Source organism: Paroedura picta, chromosome 12 (genome assembly GCF_049243985.1).
Source record: "Paroedura picta isolate Pp20150507F chromosome 12, Ppicta_v3.0, whole genome shotgun sequence".
NCBI lineage: Eukaryota > Metazoa > Chordata > Lepidosauria > Squamata > Gekkonidae > Paroedura > Paroedura picta.
In genome coordinates, this window is record NC_135380.1 from 43,646,561 (window position 1) to 43,670,668 (window position 24,108).

At 45.5% G+C, this 24,108-nt stretch overlaps 1 protein-coding gene across 4 annotated transcripts in view; it reads left to right on the forward strand.

Moving 5' to 3' along the window:
* SEC16A (SEC16 homolog A, endoplasmic reticulum export factor) overlaps positions 1-24,108 on the forward strand; it is a 55,512-nt gene that overhangs the window by 9,097 nt on the left and 22,307 nt on the right. For all 4 annotated transcript variants that reach the window (XM_077306389.1, XM_077306388.1, XM_077306390.1 and 1 more), the window contains exons 5-18: positions 1,079-1,214; positions 5,810-5,999; positions 6,456-6,615; positions 8,457-8,599; positions 10,382-10,443; positions 11,856-11,994; positions 16,281-16,523; positions 17,035-17,132; positions 18,589-18,670; positions 19,088-19,205; positions 21,122-21,233; positions 22,106-22,211; positions 22,841-22,981; positions 23,524-23,637. In XM_077306389.1, the coding sequence (XP_077162504.1) occupies positions 1,079-1,214; positions 5,810-5,999; positions 6,456-6,615; positions 8,457-8,599; positions 10,382-10,443; positions 11,856-11,994; positions 16,281-16,523; positions 17,035-17,132; positions 18,589-18,670; positions 19,088-19,205; positions 21,122-21,233; positions 22,106-22,211; positions 22,841-22,981; positions 23,524-23,637 (1,844 nt within the window). The remainder of the gene's footprint in view (positions 1-1,078; positions 1,215-5,809; positions 6,000-6,455; positions 6,616-8,456; positions 8,600-10,381; positions 10,444-11,855; positions 11,995-16,280; positions 16,524-17,034; positions 17,133-18,588; positions 18,671-19,087; positions 19,206-21,121; positions 21,234-22,105; positions 22,212-22,840; positions 22,982-23,523; positions 23,638-24,108) is intronic.

Genomic DNA, 24,108 nt, shown 5'->3' on the forward strand with positions numbered 1-24,108 from the left:
AAATTGATTCTTTCTGGCCACCCTAATGGCCAAGCCTCAACCCCCCCCCCCCCCCCAAAAAAAAATATTGGAACTGTTTGGGGCCTTTAAAAAAAAACACCTTTGGGTTCAAGTTCACTTGAAACTAAAGTGGAGAAGTCATTTGAAGGGACCATACTAGTACTGGGATTCAGGAGTATCGTAAATACTGATTTCTTTCGGATTCAGTATACCCTGGAAAATACTGTGTTGATTTTTGAAGGTTTTTTTGCATACCCCTAAGTGGGTAACCATGTTACTTGACCTGGTTTATGACCATGGAAACTGTAAGGTTTGCCAGCAGGCAATAGAACAGGCTAGCCAGGCTAGCCAAGTCATCAGGGGCCCCTGCAGTTGTCCCCCTGAGCCACTGATATAAAAAGTTCTGTTGAGCTGAGGAGAGGTGGGAGTCTCGCAGTCTATGGGGGATTATATGGGGGATCATATTGTTGATTTTATGGGAAATTTTAGTATTGGAGCGATTTTGCTACCCACCACGAGCCACTATGTGGGAGTGAAATAAATAAATGAAATGAAATAATAAAAATAAAATAACAGCTGTGGCCAAAGCCTGGAAAAACAAGTCTAGCATCCTTAATAATGTGGGAGTGATATTTCAGTTATAAAGTTATCAAATTCATTGTGGATGGGAAGAAACACCTGTTAGATGGAAATAAATCTCGCTCAGAATGTTCTGGAGTGAGAGAATACCTTCTTGATGATGAGCTGCAATAGGGATGTCGTGTTGACACTCTGAGGTCTGCTGCTCTCATTGCCTGGTCATGACTGCAAAGGCCATGACTGCAAAACGCTTCAGCCTTCATGGCTCTTCAGATGCTCCTGAATTACAAAAGCCTGTTTAGTGCAGAGGCTATGGGGTATATCTTGATTGCAGCCGGAGTTATCTCAAGGTGCACAGGTGGTGCACCCACAGTGGTGGTTTGAAATTGACTTTGGCCCAGTAGTTTATATTAGCAGATATTCTGCTTGTAGTGATGGTATTGGTTGAAGGGCCACCCAAAGCTTCAAAATGTCCAATTCTTTTCCCCTCTCCTTCAAGATCCAAGCCGCTGGAACCGCTACCAGACTGCTTTTGATGGCAGGCTCAGAGACTCCCGGGGATTTGACCAAAGACTCTGGTATGACTTGGAGCAGAATTCTTATCAGAAAAGAGAGGCATACCCATATGATAACAGGTTTGTAAACATTTCAAACTAGTTCTCACTGACTGACCCAATTTAATATCTCTTAGAATCATGGAGTTGGAAAGGACTTCCAGGATCATCATATAACCCTCTGCACAATGCAGAAACTCACAACAACCTGCCTACCCACAGTGACCCCAATTTAATGTACAAGTGATCCCTCCACACACCAGAAATCTCTAGAATCCAGCCTGGCCCGGAGGAAATTCATCTACCATTCCACAGAGGTGATCAGCAATTCCCTGGTTATGCAAGGAAGGGCCACAGGAGACAAACACTGACACATCTCTTCCTCACCACCCACTCACAATATGCCTAAAATATAAAATCAGCATTTATTTCAGATGACTATCAAGCCTCTGCTTAAAAACTTCCAAAGGAAAACCCACTGCCTTCCAAGGAAGCCTGTTCGACTGAAAAACCCTTCCGTCAAGAACATCTTCTGGATGTTTAGCCGAAAATTCTTTTGAATTATTTTCAACCCATTGGTTCTGGTCCGCCCTTCTGGGGTAACAGAAAACAGCTCTGCTCCATCTTCTATATGACAGCTTTTCAAGTATTTGAAGATGGTTATCAAATCACCTCTTAGTTGCCTTCTCTCCAGGCTAAACAGACGTAGCTCTCTCAACTTTTCCTCATACGACTTGGTCTCCAAACCCCCCACCATCTTCATAGCCCTCCTCTGGACACACTCCAGTGTCTCTACATTTCTTCAGTTGTGGTGCCCAAAACTGAGCACAGTACAGTGAGGTCTTACAGTGAGCAGAGTAGAGCGGTAACATCACCTGGCATGATCTGGATACTATATTTCTTTTAATACAGCGCAAAATCCCATTTGCCTTTTTAGCTACTGGGTCACACTGTTGACTCATGTTCAGTGTCCGGTCTACTAAGACCCCCCAGATCCTTTTCACACAGACTACAAGTTTCCCTTTAGTGATGCATTTGATTTTTCCTACCTAAATAAAGAACTTTACATTTATTACTATTGAAATTCAAGATCATCTTGTATTCTGATTCTGTCTTCTGGTGTGTTTGCTACCCCTCCCAGTTTAGTGTCATCTGCAAATTTAATAAGCACCCCTTCTATTCCTTCATCCAAATCATTTATAAATATGTTGAACAACACAGGGCCCAGGACAGATCCTTGAGGCACTCCACTCATCATTCCTCTCCAAGAACATGTTGAACCATTTACAAGCACACTTTGGGTGTGATGAATCACTCAGTTTTCGATCCACCTAACAGTAATAGGATCCATACCTCATATTACCAACTTGTCAATATCATGTAGAACCTTATCAAAAGCCTTACTGAAATCAAGGTAAATTATGTCCACAGCATTCCCCTGATCTAGCAAGGTAGTAACTTTCTCAAAAAAAAGATAAGGCTAGTCTGACATGACTTGTTCTTGAGAAAGCCATGCTGACTCTTCGTAATTACAGCCATCACCTGTTCAAGGACCGACTGTTGGATGATTTGTTCTAAAATATTGCCAGCTACAGATGTCAAGCTGATGGACTGGTAGTTAACCAGATCCTTCTTTTTCTCCTTGAAGATGGGGACAACATTTGCCCACCTCCAGTCTTCAGCACTTCACCTGTTCTCCAAGCATTGTCAAAAATAATGGATAGAAGCTCAGAAATTACATCTCCAAGTTATTTTAGTACACTTGGATGCAATTTGTCTGGCCCAGGGGATTTGGTTTCATTTAAAGAAACTAGGTGTTTATGGACTACCCCTACAGTGGACAGAACTCCCATCCCACATCAGGTGAAATGATTTTGCCACATTAAGCATGCTTTCTCTCACAAGAGAAGACTGAGAAGTAGGAATTTAGGCATTCACAGTCTTCATCACCTGTTACAATGTCATTTTCTTGTCTCTGCAGTGTTCCTGCCATGTCTCTATTCTTTTTCTTACTTTGAATATAAAGAACCCTTTTTTGTTGTTTTTAGTATTTCTTGCTAGCCTAAGCTAATACTAAGCTTTAGCTTTTCTTTCACTCCCCCTACAAGCATTAGTTATTTGTTTATATTCCTCCTTGGTTGTAAGGTCCTCCTTCCATTTTTTAAATGAGTCTTTTTTATTACTCAATTCTTTTGAAAGCTGTTTATGGATCCACCCTGGTTTCTTTAGGTTCCTCCCAGTTTTCCTTCTCAAGGGGATTGTCTGCGATTGTGCCTGCAGTATTTCACTTTTGAGAAATTCCCAACCTTCTTGGACTTCCTAAGTTTTTCTGACCACAGGATTCTACCCAACATTGTTAAATTTTGCTCTCTTGAAGCCCAGCCTGTATGTATTACTCCATACAGCCTTTCTCTTTCCCAAGATCATGAATTCCAAAATTCCGTGGTCGTTACTACCAAGCATGCCCACAACTTTTGCCTCATCAACCAGTTTTTCCCTGTTGAGAATCACATCTAAAACAGCAGATTCCCCTGGTTGCCCCTTCCACTTTCCGGGACATGAAGTTGTCAGCAAGACAAGTCAAGAATTTATTGAACATTTCATTCTTAGCAGAGCTGGTCTTCCAACAGACATCTGGGTAATTGAAATCTCCCATGACCACTAGATCCCATCTCTCTGAGAACTTTGTAATCTGGTCTAAGAGCACCTCATCCAAGTCCTCTGCCTGGCCTGGCGGTCTATAGCAGACTCTTACCATAATACCGCTATTATTTCCTACTCCTTTTTATTTTTACCCAAAGACTCTCAGCTGAATTCTCATGCTCAGATACATGCATTTCCTCACAAGTATATATATTCTTAACATATAGTGCTACTTCTCCCCCTTCTTTATCTGTCTGTGCCTTTTAAATAAGTTGTACCTCTCCATCCTATTATTCCAGTTGTCAGTGGTATCCCACCAGGTTTCTGTAATTCATAGTCCTCTTTCTTTATTAGGACTCCTAGTTCATCCTGCCTGTTTCCCATACTCTATGCATTAGTGTAGAGACATCGTAATCCTTCATACCCCAGGCTTTTAGTTTTTGAACTTTCCTGGAAGTTAATAGTTACCTGCATATGTGCCATTCCTTTTAAATATGCAGTGTTCCCATCTTCAGTTTTCATCATCGAATTAGGCTTTGAATGTACATCTCACTTCCTCATTGGACTTAGATTAAAGCTTTCCTCACCAGCTCTGCAAGATGCTTTGCAAAGACATTTTTCCCATCCTCGGGAGGTGCAAACCATCTCCTGATATAAGACCTCATCATGGTAGCTCGATCCATGGTCCAAAAACCCAAACCTTTCCCAATGATACAAACGACATAGCCAGTCATTTATCTGGAGTATTTTTCTCTTCCTTCCTAAGCCTTGGCCATTAACAGGAAGAACTGACAAAAACACAACGTGCTCCCAAGTCCTTCGCTTCCCCGCCCCCCCCCAAGACCACGTAGTCTTGCTTCATATGCTTCATATGCACTGGACAATATCATTTGTTCTTGCGTGAATGAGCAGGAAGGGATATCTGTCCTTGGGCTTTACAAGTCTTTCTACCCTTTGCATGACATCCTCGATTCCTGCGCCAAGTAGACAGCAACCCTCCCGAGACAACGAGTCCGGTCAACACACTTTGGCTTCCACTCCCCTCAATAGGGAATCCCCAATTACCAGTATGTGTCTCCTAGTCCTTACATGTTGGGGAGCACAGGAGTCAGTTCTTTCATCCACAGGGGTCTTCGAAACATCATTTCAGCTTTGGGGAAGTTGAGGGAATAGCCCTTGTTCCTGTGGTCCAGAGTCACTATCCTGGAAATGATTTTTGAGCATCAGAGGGGCAGAACATCTCCTTATTTTTCGACACCTCTGGGTAACATTCTCCCATCCATTGTCCTCTTGTCCTTTTCTCCTCTGATCGGTGAGACACCTTTCCCACCTCTCCCAATTGCCCGCCCAAAGGTGCTCCTGTACCTTCGTGTAGAGAAAAGCGGCATATAAGAACCAACTCCTTCTCCTCCTCCTCTCCTTCTACCTCTTCTTCCTTCTAAAAACTCTTTGCGCTTCTTTTTAGAATAAAAAAGAATGGACAGGCATTCTTGTGGCTTCTGTACCTTCTCCTCCAGGAGCGCTACTAACTTGCACTTGGTGCAGATGTATTTAAAGTTACTCTGAGGTAAAAATACAAGCATGCCACAGACAGTGCATGTCACAGTCGCAGCTCCATCACCAGATATGCCGCTTTGATCTACTTGAAACACTACAGATTTGCAATATAAAGGTTAGATTCACAGGCTTTAAAAGCAAAATTGTGGCCCTTTGCTCTGCATCTCGTTATGCCTACTTGCAGCATACTAAAATTATAAATTGTGTCTCACCATTCACACAAAGGGAAGAGCATGGGTTATAAGGCAGGTAGATCTCCTGCCCATGTTGCCCTCCCAGGTGCCATAGCTCAGTCAATCAAGTGATAACTTGGAGCGTTGTTTATCTTACCTATTTGTGCCCCCTTGAATGGAGACTTACATTTCCAAGTCTCGGTGCACGGATTCAGTCAAGCTGTTAGGTGTTTGGTTTCTGAAGTTAGTCCTTCTTAGAGTGCAAGTTTGCCTTATGGCTCTTTGTGTTCTCCCTACCACTAGCCATGAAGACCACTGGCGCTATGACCCTCGTTTTGCTGGCAGCTTTGAGGATGACCTGGAGCCTCGCCGGGACCCCTATGGGGATGAGTTAGACCGGCGCAGCATCCACAGTGAGCATTCAGGCCACAGCCTCCGCAGTTCTCGCAGTGCTCACAGCCGCCAGAGCAGCTTCAGTTCTCGCTCTCAACAAGTAAGAGGAGACGGGGCTTTGTTTTTTCCCCTCTTACGAGACAACCCTAGAGAGCCGGGGCGTGGGTAGACATGTCACACGAATGCTTGTTAGGTTGCTTGCTTCTGTGGGAACGTGAGAGTAGCTAGCTGTGGGAGGTAAGACCCACTCTTCCTCTAGCATAGTATTTTGTTTCATGCAGTGGCTGACCCCATGTTCTCAGAACGTCTAGATGTGAGGCTTGGCAGCCCAAACTTATCCCTGTTGTTGCCCCTCCCTGGCAGTTTTTGTTAAGGGCTGTTGTTGAACCCGATGGGAATGTCCCATGGGGTTCAGCTCAAGCATTGCAGGCCTGTATGGAGGGGCTGCAATGGGGAAGCCTTTCTCTTGGGCTTCTGGGTTGCATAGCCCCTGTGCCATCCCCTTTCCTTTTCTACATTTCTTTCTATTAACACAAACACTTGCATCTCTTCCTAGAGCCAGCTCTATCGAAGCAATCATGACCTGACCACCAGTGCCTATGAAGCTGCTAACCAGTCAGCCTCACTCCATGCTGAGTATTCCTATGGGGGGTACAGCAACTTTGATACGAATTATGGTTACCTGGCTAAATCTGCTTGGCCAGCACCTGAACAAGGTACTGCTTAAAATATTTTGGTGGTAGATTTTTGAAAAAGATCCATAATTCCACCCCCTGACCCTCTCATCCCAAAGGTTGGGTCACTTATTGTGGGTTATATTATACTTTTGTCCTAGCAGCAGAAGAGAAGGTTCTCCCTCTGGGATGCAGGAGGACATCGTTCAAGGGGGATCAGGACCATATCTTGCCTTCAAGTCTCTTTCTGTGAGAGGCCCCCACTTCCAGTCTTCTTCCTTTCTCGAGAGGAGGGCAGATGGACAGGACTATCTCCTACTCTTTTTCCTTCTTACTCCAAATCTAAGTTCATTCCTCTATCCTATTTGCCAATTTTCCTTCTTATACCTAATTCTTTACTTTGTGCTCTCTGTCTCCTTGCAAGAGAGATGCTAGGAAGAGGGAAAGAGTGTGAGAGAGGTTAGTGGCGTTGCAGAGTGCGCCCGCGCTTTTGATTTAAGCGCGGCTGCCATTTTTGTCTATTGCCATCTATGAAGGAGGAAAGACATGAGCCTTCTGCTCAGACAGAGAGCAGTGAGATCCTCTGTTCCCACAGGGACCAGGAGATCCCAGCAGAGAGCAATTGGCAGCAGATTTGACGGAATGGGCAGAGGCTTCTGTGGAGTTGTGGCAGTGCTCCAAAATCAAAGAGCAGCCTCCCAGAAAACCCCAACACTATCTGAAGCCATCTGATTCAGTGGTGGAAATGACAGATCTCCAGTGGAGTCTTCTCAGCATGGGCCCAAGTAAATTGGCGGGGCTAAACCCAGGAGAGCTGGCAACACATCGCAGAGGCTCCATTTGATATCCCCCCCAGCCTTTATGGACTTAAAGTCGGCAATGCGAGAAGAGATTAAACAATTATTTTTCCAAGGGGCACAACTGAGAGCGTAGACTCCTGCTTCCCATTCTTACACCTCTTTCCCTTCTCCCCATAGGAGGGTGAGGGAAGATGATGTTGTGAATGATCCATATATAACCCATCTTAAGTACAGATGGGTCTATATGGCTACTCAAAAAAGGAGATGCAGCCAATGCAGGTCTGAATCCTCTGAGGAGGAAGAGGAAGCCAGAGATAGAAATGAAGATGAATTTATAACAGATGAAGAAGAGATTGAGCCTATTTAGGTCCCTCGACATACAGAAAGGTTCTTTAAAATGGATGACTACTAGTTCTTATTAAGCAAAGCCCTTGCTATTTTAGACCTTAAGAAAACTTCGCCTTCTGACCCTGACCCTTCTGAGTCGCATAAATTTTACGGGCTCAAGGGATGATTTCCCCCCCTGGGTTGAATACAATCAAAAAATCTTTCCCATGCCCCAGTCCTAAAGGAAGATAAGGGCTGAATAGGAAAAAAACACCGGTCACCAAGCAGTTCCCTTCCTTCATTAATGCAATCTTCCTTTATTCTTGAATGTCCTAGAAGGTTGAAGTATTCCCCTACAGGTTTCTCAGTCCTGTGATTATTGATGTCAGACTTGTGTCAATTTATTCTTTGGCCAGAGGGTTTAACCTGTTTATCCTATGTAGGCTACAGAGGAACATTGTTGGCATTTAATGGCATATTAGAATGTTAGGAGATGAGCATGTGAATAAGCCTTTGATGGTGTAGGTGATGTTGTTAGGCCCAGTGATTGTGTTATTGGCATGTACAGCAGCTGAATTTAATGGTAATTTACATATACATGGACTTATTTTCATCTGGGAAGCTGACATACATTCTAAGCAAAGCCATTAGCAGCCTTGTGCACCTGGTTTGTCTATGGCCCAGACCTCTGAAAGGTAAACAGAATTTAAATACAAGTGGAACTTATCCTGGTTTTCTGTCATTTTCCCATTGTAGTCCCTTCAAGACCTCTGACACCTGAGAAGTTTTCTGTGCCTCATATATGTGCAAGGTTTGGCCCTGGAGGCTACCTAATAAAGGCCTTATCAAACCTGCCCTCAGAGGGACAGCCTGCTTTGGTTGAGATTTGCAGCATGGAGGTAAGTGAGAAACAGGAATGAGTTACATGAATATTCTTATTTCCAGGAACAAGGTGTGTATCCTGCTGTTGCTAGCTGCAGCACTCAGATTTCACCTCCGCTCCCAGCAGCTCAAGATTTCCAATAGATAAAGTGGCACATAAAAAAATGAAACCATTCCAATATGTGCAGGCACCCTTGGTATTAGGCTTGGCAATCTGTGATGAAGGGGGCATCGGCTGGCCAATTCCAGAGTAGTCCCCCTGATGTGTGCCACCACTTGGCATTGCTTGCCAAACAAAGTTGCTGTTGGGTTAATGTGCAGGGATGGTCTTCCTTTTTCTGAAGACTTTCAGTTCAGAACTAGTTTCTGGATGTGTAAGAAATGTCACGTGGCCCTGCAATTTTACTGTACTGTTTTTATGTATGTACAGTTTTGACAATTAGTGATTAGTTGCTGCCTTCGGGCCCTTGGAGGAAAGGTGCAGTAGAAAAGCTTCAGTCACATCACATAGTTCTCCCATCTGTAGGGTGATAAGACGAGTGATTTGCCTCCCAGTTTTGAAGACAAATGAGGAAAACCTAGACCAGCTGAGGCTCTTCCTATCTTGGGGCTTCCTCCATCCCAGCTTTTTTTGGACATTTGTATAGCGTTTCGTGACCTTAGCTGGGTCTCCTTTCCCCCATTCCCTTCCCCAAATCATCATAATAACTATTATTATTATTATTATTATTATTATTATTATTATTTATTCGATTTGTTACCTGCCACTCTTGGCAAGCCGGCTTGTGGCAGGTTGCACAACAACTCATACAATAAAAACCCCAATTAAAACCCTATTAAAATAATCCCATGCAATTTTACAGAAAAATACAGCATGGCGGTAAAAGAGCAAGATATAAGCCCTCCCTATAATGAAATGACTGCCAGCCGGGGCAGGGAGGAAATACAACAACTGGCCACGCCAAAGATGCTACCAGCATAGTGGCATGTCTTCCCCAAGGAGGGCCCATCCGATCGTCCTCCAACACTGGCCTCATCCATAGACCTGGCGGAAGAGCTCTATCTTGCAGGCCCTACGGAAAGTTCTCCCAGGGAGCTTTCCGGGAGCTTGTTCCACCAGTTAAGGGCCAGGAACGAAAAGGCCCTAGTCAAGGCCACATGAGCTTCTCTGGGGCCGGGGACGATCAACAAGTTGGTACTTACAGAGGGCAAGGCCCTGCAGGGGGCATAGGATGACAAGCGGTCCCTCAGATACGTGGGACCCAGACCGCAAAGGGCCTTAAAGGTCAAAACCAGAACCTTGAACCTGATCTGGGCCGCAACTGGCAACCAATGCAGCTGCCCCAGCACAGGCTGGATATGGGCCCTCCAAGGTATTCCTGTGAGGACTCTAGTAGCCGTGCCTGGTGGAAAAATTGTACATTAAATCCTATCAGGTCTCATCTAAATTTCTTCACTAGTATATTGATAACTATTACTCCTTAGGAGTCATTGATATCCTGCATGAGGTGATGGGGCAAAGAGAAAAATGGGCTTTTAAAGGTCTTCATTATTGTGTGAAAGTAAGGGATTCTAGCATAACTAATTGAAATGCTGGGATATACCATGTGTTTTCAGTCAGCTCTCTTTCATGCCTACATCTGCTTAATTAACTGGCAAACCCTGAAATGCAGAAGAGTCATAATGGCAAGTATTCTTCCCGCTAAGTCCTGTTGCATTATGTGTGGCTGACTTAAAAATAATTGTGTTTAGAACTGCAGTATAGTGGCACGTGAACACTTTTTTACCTTGTCTTCCAGGTGATACTGCAGCGTTCTTCAGAACAAGAGGAGTTGAGAATGTTTCCTGGCCCTCTATCCAAGTAGGTTCATGCATTGGGGTCACTCTGGATTCCTGCGAATGTTTCTGATGTGGGAGGGGCCACGGGTTGGTGACAGTGTAGCACATGCATGGCATCCTCCAGTTAACCTTCAGGGAAAGTGTGGAAAATCTACACCAGGGGTAGTCAAACTGCGGCCCTCCAGATGTCCATGGACTACAATTCCCAGGAGCCCCCTGCCAGCATTTGCTGGCAGGGGCTCATGGGAATTGTAGTCCATGGACATCTGGAGGGCTGCAGTTTGACTACCCCTGATCTGCACCCATGGTAGACTATTCACTAACCACTCTCCCCTGCCTTGCTCCAGCTTCCAGCCATCATCAAACAAATCCTCTTTTTTGGCAGCAGAGGTTAGTGGTTCACAGATACTCAAGCTTCAGGCCCAAGATGTTAGGAAACTAACATAACCAATACTAACGTCGTGGGAATTTTGCAGTTTTTGTTTTCTGCCTGGAGGATGTGTCTGCTTGTGATGAAGTAAAACTTATTAGTGAAGCCCAACCTAAAGATAATTATAATGCTTCACTGTGGTGCTTCTGCATCTTATTTTTCTTTGAAAAAATAAATGTCATTCCAGTATGCTACACTGGCAAGGATGGAAAAATATGCCATCTCCCCAGTCACTTGATTTTTGAGGGCTGTTTTAATTTCAAGTGGATCTTAAAAGGACAAAGTTGTGCAGGTGCTCTGTACAGTCTTATCAAAACTGCAAGTGGGGTGGCTTTTGTGTGCCAGAGAGTTTTCATGAGAGCCACTTAGGCTACCACTGCTGCCTTTGCCTGAAGCCTCCGAGAGCTCCTGTCAGTTAGAGGCCAAAGTGGTCCATTCTGTATTCAGAGTGGGTGTGGCATGCAGGAATTGGCACTGCTGAAAGACTCTAAAGTCTCATAGGTCAGGTGCTGCCACTGTCACGGGTGGACCAAGCCATTTATGCCTTGTGTTCACTCTGTTTTCGGTACTCTGCAATTTTGGTTTTGTTAATGAAAACTGCAATGGCACCATTCCAGTATCCCCTGTAACAAGGGAACTATTGGGAAAGATAGATTGAAGTAGAAGATGGGAGAGCAACTGATAAATTTCCTTCTTCATCACCAGATCAGGCCACCTTTTTTTGCCACAATTTAGGTAGGTGCATCCAGCAAAAGTAAACAATGGCCCCTTAAAAGGCAAGAAGTACTGGTACCTTTGGCTGATCTGACTCTTTAGCTACCTTTGCTTCCTTTTATGGGGTAGACATGTGTGTGGGGGGGGAGGTTGTCCTCGCCGACCATAAATCAGAATCACACAGAGCTGGAAGAGGCCACAAAGGACCATCAAGTCCAGCATCTCACCAGCTGTGGTTGCTGGTACCTGCATTCTAGTTCTTGCTCTTACTATTTCTCATTCTCTTTCAGAGATGACACACACAAAGTTGATGTTATTAATTTTGCCCAAAACAAAGCTATGCGATGCAGTCAGAACGAAACTCTGATTGACAGGGAGTCTTCACGGCTGCTCTGGGACTTCATTGTTCTTCTCTGTAGACAGAATGGGGTATGAGTTCTTGACTTCCTTGTAATCCTTGTGAAATCCTTGTTGCTTACAATTAGTCCTCCAGCTCTGTCTCCTTTAATTTTTCAGTAGTGTGATGTTGATTTGAATATATTCAAAATGTACAGCAGGAGAACCAGGATGATGCAGTGGTCTCTGTGATCAGCCTTGCACATACTGGGTGCCTTTAACTATGCTGGTTAGTTTTTGGAGCTGATGCAAGAATAAACTTAGCAAGGAAATACTTCACAGCTTGAGCCTTCCTTAATACCTAAATGTAAGCGTATAGGTCGATGCTTGAATTATAGAATCAGAGTTGGAAGGGATCTCCAGGCTCATTTATTTATTTTATTTATTTTTCGATTTATTACTCACCACTCCTGGACCCTGCTGGCTCGTAGTGGCTTACAATAAGATTTAAAACCCACATACAATATTATAAAACCATACTGGCGACAAAAAACCACTCCATAAATCCGTCAACAAACCACTGGAAGGCATTGGGTCCCACAGAGCATTCAGAGTCCGCTCACCCAACTGGCTGGAATTCTTCTCAGTCCGAGGCCAAGGTGCCAATCGTTGGCCCCTGTTTCCTATCCTGGACTCAGCCCACCCCCCTTAGCCTTACTGTTTTATTTATACTGATGATGATAATGATGATGATGATGATGATGAATTGCTGCCCTTTCCCATGTTCTTTGCTGGGGGAGAGGGACGTTCTCATGGATTTCTCTATGGATTTCCCCTTTTCCTCAGTTCATTGCTTTCTGAGCTCATAAGCCTCTGTGGGTGGGCTAAAATCGCCCAAACAGGGAGGGGGCCATACCCTCAGCCAAGCCTTCAGGGCATAGTGGTCTGATCACTGGACAACATTGTTCGCTACTAGCTCCACCTCTATACCCGCACCAAAGATCAGATCAACGGTATGGCCAGCCTGGTGCCTGGGACCAGCAACAAACATCAAGAACTGTTGGCTTCAAATCTGCAGAGAGTGGCAAAGAAGAAATACACATGGCTTAGCTGTGTCTAACCCCTGGCCAGAGCAGTATTTTAAGTGAGAAGGGGATTTTCTGTGGCCTCTCTGTCAGCGGTTTGCAGAAGAACTCCCCCCCCCCAAAAGGAATGCCCACCCCCATGCCCTGAGGCTCCCCTGCGTTGCTCTTGGAAACGCCTCCCTCCCCTCAGTCAGGAGCTGCTAAAGGCTGCTTTGCAGCAGGCCTGAAGGGAGGGGGAGGCAGCATACTCACCCGCCCTGTGCCAGCTCTGTCAGTGTCAGAGGCAATTTACAGTTGGACATGACAGTTAGGATAGCCTTGGGGTGAAAAGGGCTGGGGCATCCTGTCTAAGCCTCTGTCCCCTCCCCCTTAGCAGCCCTACTGACCTCCTCTCCCTGTGGTGGTCAGGAGCAAACTGGCAGTGATGTCTCCCCTGGCTGGGCTTGTTGGGTGGGTGGGCGGGTGGAACTCTGGTCTGTCCTGGTGAGGGCCCAGTTGGAAGGTGCAAAGCGCCTTCCGATTGGCCGCTCACCCAACTGGACGGAATTCTTCTCAGTCCGAGGCCAAGGTGCCAATCGTTGGCCCCTATCCTGGACTCAGCCCACCCCCTTAGCCTTACTGTTTTATTTATACTGACTGATGATGATGAATTGCTGCCCTTTCCCATGTTCCTTGCTGGGGGAGAGGGATCTCATGGATTTCTCAATGGATTTCCCCTTTTCCTCAGTTCATTGCTTTCTGAGCTCATGCTGTCATTAGCAACTGGTGGGCTCCACCTTTGGCTGCTCTCTTTACTGTGATTAATAAAACAGGCTTAATGCCTTATTCATGGACAAATGCAATCCTTGTTCCAGTATTTAAAAAGGGTGACCTCTCGCTCCCAACCAATTATAGACCCACCAGCCTTCTCTCTATTGTTGGGAAGCTATATGCCAGACTCCTATCAAATAAACTCACCTTGTGGTTGACTGAGAAAAAGATTTTAGGCCCTGAGCAGGTTGGATTCTGTCAAGGAAAATCCTCCCTTGATCATTGCACCTTCCTTGCCCACCTTGTCAACAAATATAGTAAGAAAGAGGGTCCAAAGTTCTTTGCAGCTTTTCTGGACCTTAAGGGGGCCTTTGATTCTATCCCTAGAGATCTTCTCTGGGATAAGCTATTAAAGATGGAGATAGATAAAAGGCTTCTATATCTTCTAAGGAAACTCTATTCTTCTACCTGTTGCCAAGTCAAACTAACCCGCCTTGAGAGTCTTACACCTAAAATACCAATCAACAAAGGGGTGCATTTTGGCTCCCCTCCTATTTAACCTTTTTATGAATGACCTTGCTCCGTCCCTATCTCTCAAAGCTGGCCATAATCCCAAAATTGGTTTCCTTTCACATCCCACTGCTTTTATACGCAGATGATGCTGTGGTGCTGCCCCATTCACAAATTGGCTTAAAACGCTTACTGGTTGAATTCCTGGACTTCTGTGAAGTAACAAACTTGCTCTGAACTTTGAGAAGTCAAAAATTGTGGGTTTTGGAAAGCCATGGAAGCCTCTTAAATGGAATGTAAGAGGTAACAACATTGTACAAGTTAAAAGCTTCAAATACTTGGGAATATTTTTTCACCATAATGCAAATTGGGCTACACAGAGGAAATATGCAATCACATCTGCAAAAACTAGTTCCCTGGTAATTACACGTTTCTTCTACACCAGGGATAACCAGTACGTGCAAGCAGCCCTCAAAGTATTTAGTGGGAAACTAAGTGCCCAACTGCTTTATGGCATCCCTATTTGGATCAGCGCTTTTAACCAAGCAGTCGAAAGTCTCCAATCTGTCTTCCTTCATAAAATCCTTGAGACCCCGAACTGTCTCTCTTACGCCAGTGGTCCACAACCTTTTTTAGGCTGTGGACCAGTGGGGGGAGGGTGATCCGGCCATCGCACATGTGCGGCAGTCCATGCGCAAATGCACATGCGTGCCAGGTCTGCGCATGCGCATTCGCGCCATGCAGTCCGCAAACGTGCGTGTGTGGCGCTTTTGTGCATGCGCGAAGCTGCTGCACATGCGCATTTGCGGCCACATGTGACGCAATCGCGCATGCGTGGGTCTGCCGCACATGCGCGTTTGCGCCAGCATCTGCACTTCCCTCCTCCTCCCTCCCGCAAAAAGAAGCTTGCCTGGCTGCATGCTAGTCGGCCGCTTTGGCAGCTGATTTGCTTGCGGCCTGGGAAGTTTCTCACTGTGGGGGGCGGGCAGGGAGAGGAAGCTGTGGCATGGGGCCGGGGCCGCTGCGGCCTGGTGGTTGGGGACCACTGTCTTACGCAGTCCTATGTCTAGAAACCAGCCAAAGACTATTGGTAACCAGAGCATGGTTGTTAACAATCAAGTTTTCGCTTCCCATTCATTTTAGATCTGACCCCAATAGTCTAATTTCCCTTATGCTATCTGAATATGAGTCATCTATTTGGTTAAGACACATTGAGGGAAAATTAAATCTATAGGAATCTCTTTAGACTCCTTGTACCTGATATCTGAAAAGACTGCATTTGATTCAATTAAAAGCAGACTGTTAGACATAGAACTGCAGGTACTTAGCAGTAAAGCTAGAAATGTTTGCTCTCCATTGAGCTTGGGGATCTCACCAAGCTCTCCGCCCCTAGCTGCGTATTTCTACCATCTAATCATCCCACAGCAGCCTAGAGCATTCATGTTAGCTAGAAGTAATGCTCTGCCTTCTGCTGTTCTATATGAGAGATTTCAACAGATCCCGCATTCAACTAGGCTGTGCCCCTGTGGACAATGCTGTATAGAAGCAATTACTCACGTTTTCTTCCATTGTCCATTTTATTCCTCGATCCGAGCTAAATTTCTTAACTCAGTGCTGTGTAAAAGAGAACTGCATTCGGATGAACGTAAGATTCAGTTTCTTTTGACATCACAGAACCCTGATATAATCGAACCAGTTGCAAAGTTTTTATATCTTGCCATGAGAGATCATGAGTATATTTTGTCCTATTCTCTGCCTTTGTTTTCTCTATATAGCAGTGGATCCTTTTGCACTTTCCCTCTTTATATTGTACTTTTATATGCTATTAAAGGCTTGTTGTTGTTATTATTGATGCATTCTCTCCAGATCTTCTTTTCTTGGGCCCAAGAAACAAACCTTGTAGGTTGTAGTCATGCATCCTGAAATTCTTTACCTATTTTCACTTTATTTAGGAAAAAAAATGCTGTTTCTCCAAAAGGCTGAGGGGTTCCTGCTTTGAGATTGATCAATTGCCTCTCTTGACTTTGTTTGTAGACAGTGGTAGGCACAGATATTGCAGAGCTACTTCTACAGGATCATAAAACTGTGTGGCTCCCTGGGAAATCACCCAATGAGGCTAATTTGATTGACTTCACAAATGAAGCTGTGGAGCAAGTGGAAGAGGAATCCGGGGAGGCTCAGCTATCTTTCCTCACAGGCAGCCTCATTGCCACGATCGACAGCCTGGAGAAGGAGACGGAGCGATTCAGGGAGCTTCTACTTTACGGTCGTAAGAAGGTGAACTACAGCACTAGAATTCTTGGTTTAGGTTTCTTGTTTTACGATGAGCCTTGTCTCTCTTCACCCTGTGATGAAGCCACCCAGTAAGAACCTGATTCTCAATGTCTTGGCCCCACATTCTGTCACAGTCTGCTGTGACTGAGAAGTGGAAATCAGGATAGTGCCGGGCGCAGGTGTGTATGTGTGTGTGTGTATGTAATTCTCAATTTTTTAGGAGCCATCAGGGGGTAGGAGCTGATTTGCCCTTGGTCCCAGTTGTGCTCTCCAGGAATGGCTTCCAGTTCAGTGAATGGCTGCTGTTCGCTCCTTAGGGGGAAAATTAAATGTAGTCTGTGATAGACAAGGAGATGATCTCATGGGAACGTATATGTATGCCTTGACATGAGCTAGGCAGTTGTAGTCCCACCTAGCCTTTGGGTTCCTCCCTTCTAAGAACCGTGTTAGAAGTGATGCATCACCCTGCCATTGATACCTGGCTGAACAGGTATGTTTCTTTCTGTGTTAAAAGGATGCTCTGGAATCTGCCATGAAGCACGGACTGTGGGGTCATGCTCTGTTACTTGCCAGTAAAATGGACAGCAGAACTCATGCAAGAGTGATGACCAGGTAAGAAAAGTCTTTCCTCGCCGTATTTCAACCAGCTGTTAATATTAGGTATCGTACTTTATACCTCTGATGGGAAAGCCTCTTGCCTATCCATACTCATGCGACAATAAATGTGCTGATTATTAAGGTGCTATAGGTGGTTTTACGGAGCCTCTTGTGGCGCAGAGTGGTAAGGCAGCCGTCTGAAAACTTTGCCCATGAGGCTGGGAGTTCGATTCCAGCAGCCGGCTCAAGGTTGACTCAGCCTTCCATCCTTCCGAGGTCGGTAAAATGAGTACCCAGCTTGCTGGGGGGTAAACGGTCATGACTGGGGAAGGCACTGGCAAACCACCCCGTATTGAGTCTGCCAAGAAAACGCTAGAGGGTGTCACCCCAAGGGTCAGACATGACTCGGTGCTTGCACAGGGGATACCTTTACCTTTATAGGTGGTTTTGCTAAAGGATATTACTCCGCTGTACTCTGCTCTGGTTCAGCCTCACTTGGAGTACAGTGTTCAATTTTGGGCACCACAGGTGAAGAGGGATGTAGACAAGCAAAGATGGTGAGGGGTTTGGAGACGCAGCCTTTCTTCATACGCTTTGTTTAGTCTGGAGAGGAGACAACTGACAGGGGATCTGATAACCATCTTCAAGTATTTAAAAGGCTGCCATAGATGAGGCAGAGTTGTTCTATCTTGCCCCAAAGGGATGGTCCAGAAATTAATTCAAAATAATTTCCCTCTAAGCTTCCGTAAGAAGTTCCTGACAGAGCAGTTTCTCAGTGGAACAGGCTTCCTCGGGAGGTGGTGGGTTCTCCATCTTTGGAAATTTTTAAACAGAGGCTGGATAGCCACTGATGGAGAGGCTGATTCTGTGAAGGTTCAAGGGGGTGGCAGGTGACAGCGATAGAGTGGTGAGTGTCCTGCGTAGTGCAGGGAGTTGGACTAGATGACCCAGGAGTTTCCTTCCATGATTCTATGATTCTATATTTAATTTGACATCCTATTTCATAGAATCATAAGAGATGGAAGCAGTCATACAGGCCATCTAGTTCAACCCCCTGCTCAGTGCAGGATCCGCTTATGGTAAGTTTCTGTCCAGCATCTGCTTAAAGACTGCAGCCGATTCCACTGCTGAACTACTCTGACTGTAGAATTTTCTTCCTGATTTCTAGCTGGTACCGTTCTCCACGTAGTTTAAATGTCCTATCCTCTGCTATGAGCAGGAACTGTTCCCCGGCCTCCTCCAAGTGACAGCCTTTCAAATACTTCAAGAGAGCATTCATGTCCCCTCTTAACCTCCTCTTCTCATTGAATCATAGAATCATAGAATCATAGAGTTGGAAGGGGCCATACAGGCCATCTAGTCCAACCCCCTGCTCAATGCAGGATTAGCCCTAAGCATCCTAAACCAAGCTGAACGTTTCCAAATCTCTTCTTGGAGCTCAGGACTGTCTTGTGTGTTCTTGTGTTGACAGGTTCGCCAACAGTCTTCCTATTAACGATCCCCTGCAGACTGTTTACCAGCTCATGTCTGGGAGAATGCCTGCAGCTTCCACGGTGAGTTTAGACAGCAGACGGCTGGTTAGGCTGAGGAGCAATCAGAAATTAAATGAAGATGTGTTCATTCTGTTTGTGCCTTCACTGGAATGCAAAATTGGTGGTCCTATTCACTGTGAGTGGCTTTTAGAATTAAAACCATTTATCCCAAAGCATTTCTATACATCTGAATTTCTGATGGTACTATATTCAGTCTTTAGAAATGAGGAATACCTAGTCTCATCTGTCCTACTTCCATGTTTAAAATTACAATAATGCTGTTTGCCTTCTCAGTTTGTCAGTTAGTTCAAATTAGTTATTCTTCTGTGGCAGCAGCTGGTTTTCCCCAGTATTGTGCAGAGACCTCTCCTGCCTTGTTGAAAACAAACTGACATGGCCTTGTGAATTCACTGGATTTGCCTCCTCCCCTCTTTCTAGTGCTGCGGAGATGAGAAGTGGGGCGACTGGAGACCCCACCTTGCGATGGTCCTGTCTAACTTGACTCATAATATGGATGTGGAGTTGAGGACGATCACCACTATGGGCGACACGCTTGGTAACCAGCGGAGGAGGAGGGGCATTAGTCTCTGGGAGTAGAGGGATTTCTGAATGGCAGCTGGCATTCACACAGCTGGATTTCTGGAAATCTAAATCATCATCATGATTTGCTTTTAACATATAGGTACCTGGCATGCTGTTTTATCAAGGCTTCCTTTCGCAAAATTTGAGGTGGCAAGCACACACACACCCAAAGAATTTAAATGTAATAAAAATAAATCACAGCATGTCCCTCATTGGTTCTGTCAGGAGCTGCTCTTCTGTTTCAGGCATTGTCCGTGTTAAGGCTTTAGACTTCTAAAGTGTCTGTCACAGAGGCATTTGTAGGGTTTAGCCAGCTTGAGCTGAACTTATTTGGCTGCAGGGGGGACACTCAGCTGATAGGACCTTTTGCTTCTACTGCCTGCACTTGGAATTCTAAGTGACGCATCTGCAGTTTCACTTTATTGCAAAAGGCTCAGTTTAGGGACTGGCTAAACTGGCTAGCAGGCATGAGCATGATAACATGATATTCTTAACTGGATTATTTTTGAAGGAACTATTGATGAATAAAAGAGACATACATTTAAAATTTCACCATATGTTTTAGCAACTTGAGCCAAGTAGGTAGATTCAGAATTCAACAAACACATTTCTGAGTCCCTGCTTCTCAGCCACTTAAAATACTGCCAGATCTCGATGCACTAACACACCTAAAGTTTTAATTGTAACCTTTTCTACATTGTCTTAGTGGTAATGACCATGACACTGTCTGTTACATTATGACTCTCTGCTCTTCTGCCCGTCCTTGTTCTCCATCTCGTCCTTCCTCAAGGCTGCAGAGCTATCAACTTAAGCAATCATAGTCGTTGTCATCATAGTGTTCTAGCCACTGACCTTAACATCTTACAATAAATGAGCTAAAACAACTTAAAAAGCAAATTTAAAAATTTACAAAAAGACAGTTACAAAATACAGGGTTAATAACGATAAATACAGAACTTTAGCAACCATAGCCATATTTTTTGCTATTGAACCTTCTGCTTTACACTCAAGTATTAGAATGTTGTTTTCATTTAAAATATACGTATTGAAAAGATTAAGACGTTTAAAACAAGTATGATGAAGTGATTTTGGGATGAAATCCTGTCAGATGACGAGGAGTTCTTATAAAGGGGAGTTCCTGAAGGACTGGTCTTGTTAGTGCCTGTTGCTGTTCCGATCACTGAGTCAGTGATGCTGATTTGGGGCCTCAGGAGCCACATGTGGCTCTTCGACACGCTCCTGTCCTGAGCACCATTCTCCAACATGACACCCATCCCATGTTTCAGGAAGGTGGGAAAGACCATGTCAGGGTAGAGCTTGAAACACTGTAGAGACTAGAGTGAAGGTAAGCAATGAGGCCTGCTGTGCTGCAGGCCAGGGCCCAGCTTCTCCAACAACTTTGTATAGCGCCCATGCTCATTCTGGCCCCTGGGCAGCTGTCGGGAGGAGAGCAGGCTGGCTGCAAAGAAACCAGAGTAAAACCACCAGCCAGGCAGTCACCCAGGAGGAGGGCAAGCCAGCCACCATGGGGTTGGGGTGTGTGGTTTTATTCCTTTTCTCCACAGCCAGCTGGCCCTCTTGTGGACATCACTCTCTCACCTGAGGTGCTGTGCCTCATTCAGAGAGAGAGGGAAGCTGGCTAAGGTTCAGCACTGGTGGGGAGAGAAAGCCCCACATGTTTGGAGGCTGCAGGTAGCACTTTAATATAACATATGCCAGTGTATATATGGCTGGTGGGGTGCTGTAGAGAGTATCTATCATCATGTGGCTCTTTTGCTTGAGGGTAAATGTGATTGTGAGCCACGGGGTGTGGAGGCAGACTCGGCCAGGGCAGTGCTCACTGATCTTACCTTTCAGAAGCAATTTCTTGAAGGCCGTTTTTTGTTACAGCTTCAAAAGGCCTCTTGGATGCTGCTCACTTTTGCTACCTGATGGCTCAGGTTGGATTTGGAATATATTTAAAGAAAACAGCCAAGCTGGTGCTGATTGGCTCGAATCACAGGTGAGGAGAAATGGATTCCCACTGGATTGCCTCCTGTCCTCATGAGCCCATGGATGGCACCAAGGGTTTTCCTTTTCATATTTGAGCCTCCTTTCTCACGGGCCCCTGCCCCTCAGTATTCTGGGCAGCTTTGGTACTTTGAGATGGCCATTCTGGGCAGGCTGGCAGTGGTGGCCTCCTATTCCCACTATGGAGCTGCAGTTCTTAGTAGATGATGGTGCTGTGTTAACTGAAATGCCTACAATGAAGTAACATCAGGAAAGGAGCCAATACTGGACAAGGATCTGGGAGACCCAGTTCAAATTCCCCTCTACCACGGGAGCTTTCTGATCACCCTGGGTTGGTTACACACTCGCAGCCTAACTTCCCTTAAGGTGGGTGTGATTATAAAATAGAAAATAAGAGAATGATGTAAGCAGTGTTGTGTCCCTGCTGGCAAGGAAGGTGGGGTATAAATGCAGAAAATAATAAATTACTGCTTGGGAACTAACATGTGATTTGCCAGGCCATTAACTCTGAATATTAATGCCACTAGCTGTAAGGTTAACAACTGGTAGCCTTTTGTACCAGTGCAGAACCAATGAGGGGTGTTACTTTGCCCCAGTTACCAACTCTGATGTGTCAGAAGGCCCATGACTGTGGGGTTTGAATACTTTGATGGGGTGCAAATTAGGGTTGGGCGCTTCTGCGCTGGCTGCTTCGGGCATGAATGGCCACTTTGGATGCCGAAGCGCCCAGCCCTAGTGCAAATTATGACTTTTGTCCTGTTCTTCCCCTGCACACACACACACAAGGTTGCCAACCAGGGATGTGAGTGCCAGAAGAGACCTGTCTCTGATAACAACAAAATGTGTTTTTTTCTGTTTTCCTAGCTTACCTTTTTTAAAATTTGCAACCAATGAAGCTATTCAAAGGACCGAAGCATATGAATACGCCCAGTCCCTGGGGACTCAGCCATGCCGCTTGCCCAATTTCCAGGTTTGGGTCTCTCTTTTTCCTCATTTCACCCACATGGCAGGTGCTCATTAGGCCTTGCTGAACTTTGCAGTGTTGACACTGGTTGCAGTTGCTCAGCAGGACTCAGGCCTGCATCCATCTTTCTGCAAGCCTTCAAAACTGTTCAGAGCAGGAATAGCTGGCTTGGTCAGGTGGCTCTTGCCACTGGAAAACCATGGGCTGAATCCCGCAATTCCTTTCTGCCAAGTTCTTTTAGTGGACAAAGAGTTATTCCAACAATGTGTGTCTTCTGAGGGAGAGTGTCTGTATTCGTAAAGCAGATGAAGGCTTGATGGAACGGGAAGTCACGGCATCCCTTCCCACTGGCAAGAAGTGGTTGAGGAAGTTCTATGTTGACTTGTGTGCTGGGACAGGCTTATCCCCCTCCCTTGCTTTGGGCTGCACGTTGGCAGCAGCTGAGACAAAAGCTGCACTTTTCGGGGCGATATGGGGAGGGGCGAAAAGTTGGGAGGGGGAGTGGTCTGGTAATCTATCCTGTAGTTGTGATCACCTATAGAATTTCACAGGTGCTGAGATTCCAAATGTTGGTGTGGCACTGTTTGTGTAGCATTTAGCAAGGCAAACCACTTATGACCTCTTGAATCCTGCAGGTTTTCAAGTTCATCTACGCTTGCAGATTGGCTGAAATGGGCCTTGCTGCCCAAGCGTTCCATTACTGCGAAGTCATTTCCAAAACCATCCTTCAGAGCCCTTGTGATTATTCTCCTGTCCTTATCAGTCAGCTTATCCAGGTACAGTGATGGCCTTCATGGGGGGATGGGATGGGACTCGATTTTGGTCAGGTGAGAGGGGTCGGCTGTTTGGCCTCAGCATCCAGTTAGCCAATGATCCAGTTCAGCTCCCTTGGACACGCCACTGAAGTTAACTCTGGATTCCATGGGCAGGAGTGGGGCTGCCTGCCCCTTGAGTCAATGTAAAGGTAAAGGTATCCCCTGTGCAAGCACCGAGTCATGTCTGACCCTTGGGGTGACGCCCTCTAGCGTTTTCATGGCAGACTCAATACGGGGTGGTTTGCCAGTGCCTTCCCCAGTCATTACCGTTTACCCCCCAGCGAGCTGGGTACTCATTTTACCGACCTCGGAAGGATGGAAGGCTGAGTCAACCTTGAGCCGGCTGCTGGGATTGAACTCCCAACCTTATGGGCAGGCAGCTTCAGACAGCATATCGCTGCCTTACCACAAGAGGCTCTGAGTCAATGTAGAAACCCCTGAAAACCTCCCCTTATGCCACTTTCATGGTGCACACTCCTCATTTTCATTGCTTTGTATTTCAGATATCCTCACAGTTACGGCTCTTTGATCCTCAGATGAAGGAGAAACCAGAGCAGGAATTATTTGTTGAGCCAGGTTGGTTAATGCAACTTCGAAGCATAGATGGACAAATAAAGGTGAGTGTATCCTCCTTCCTGAATGCACAATGTTTACATAATGTATAATGTTTACTCCTCATGGAGTTCTGTGGAAATCACTCCCCAGTAAACATACTTAAGATTGCTTTTTTTAACTCAAAGGAAAACATTCATGCACAAACATGCGAATGCTGTGTCAAGTTATGCTTTCCCAAATTGTCCTTGGCTCAGTAGAAAGAATTTGCAGCCCCTGGTGGTCTCCATTCAGTCAGACTCCCCTTCCTCAGTTCCCATCACCCTGGCCTTTCAAAGGAAGCGTATGAAAGACACAGATCAAAATGGAATTGGCATGACTTAGAAGGATCTCTGCTGTTTGTATGAGAGGAGGGAAGGGTATGAGAAGCCAAGCAGCAGGTTAAGTCCTGTAACTTTTTGTTGCAGAAACTTTATGCAGTGGGGCACCCGGGCTGAATCAGGGGTACCATGGAAATGTTTTCTGGATGTGTGTTT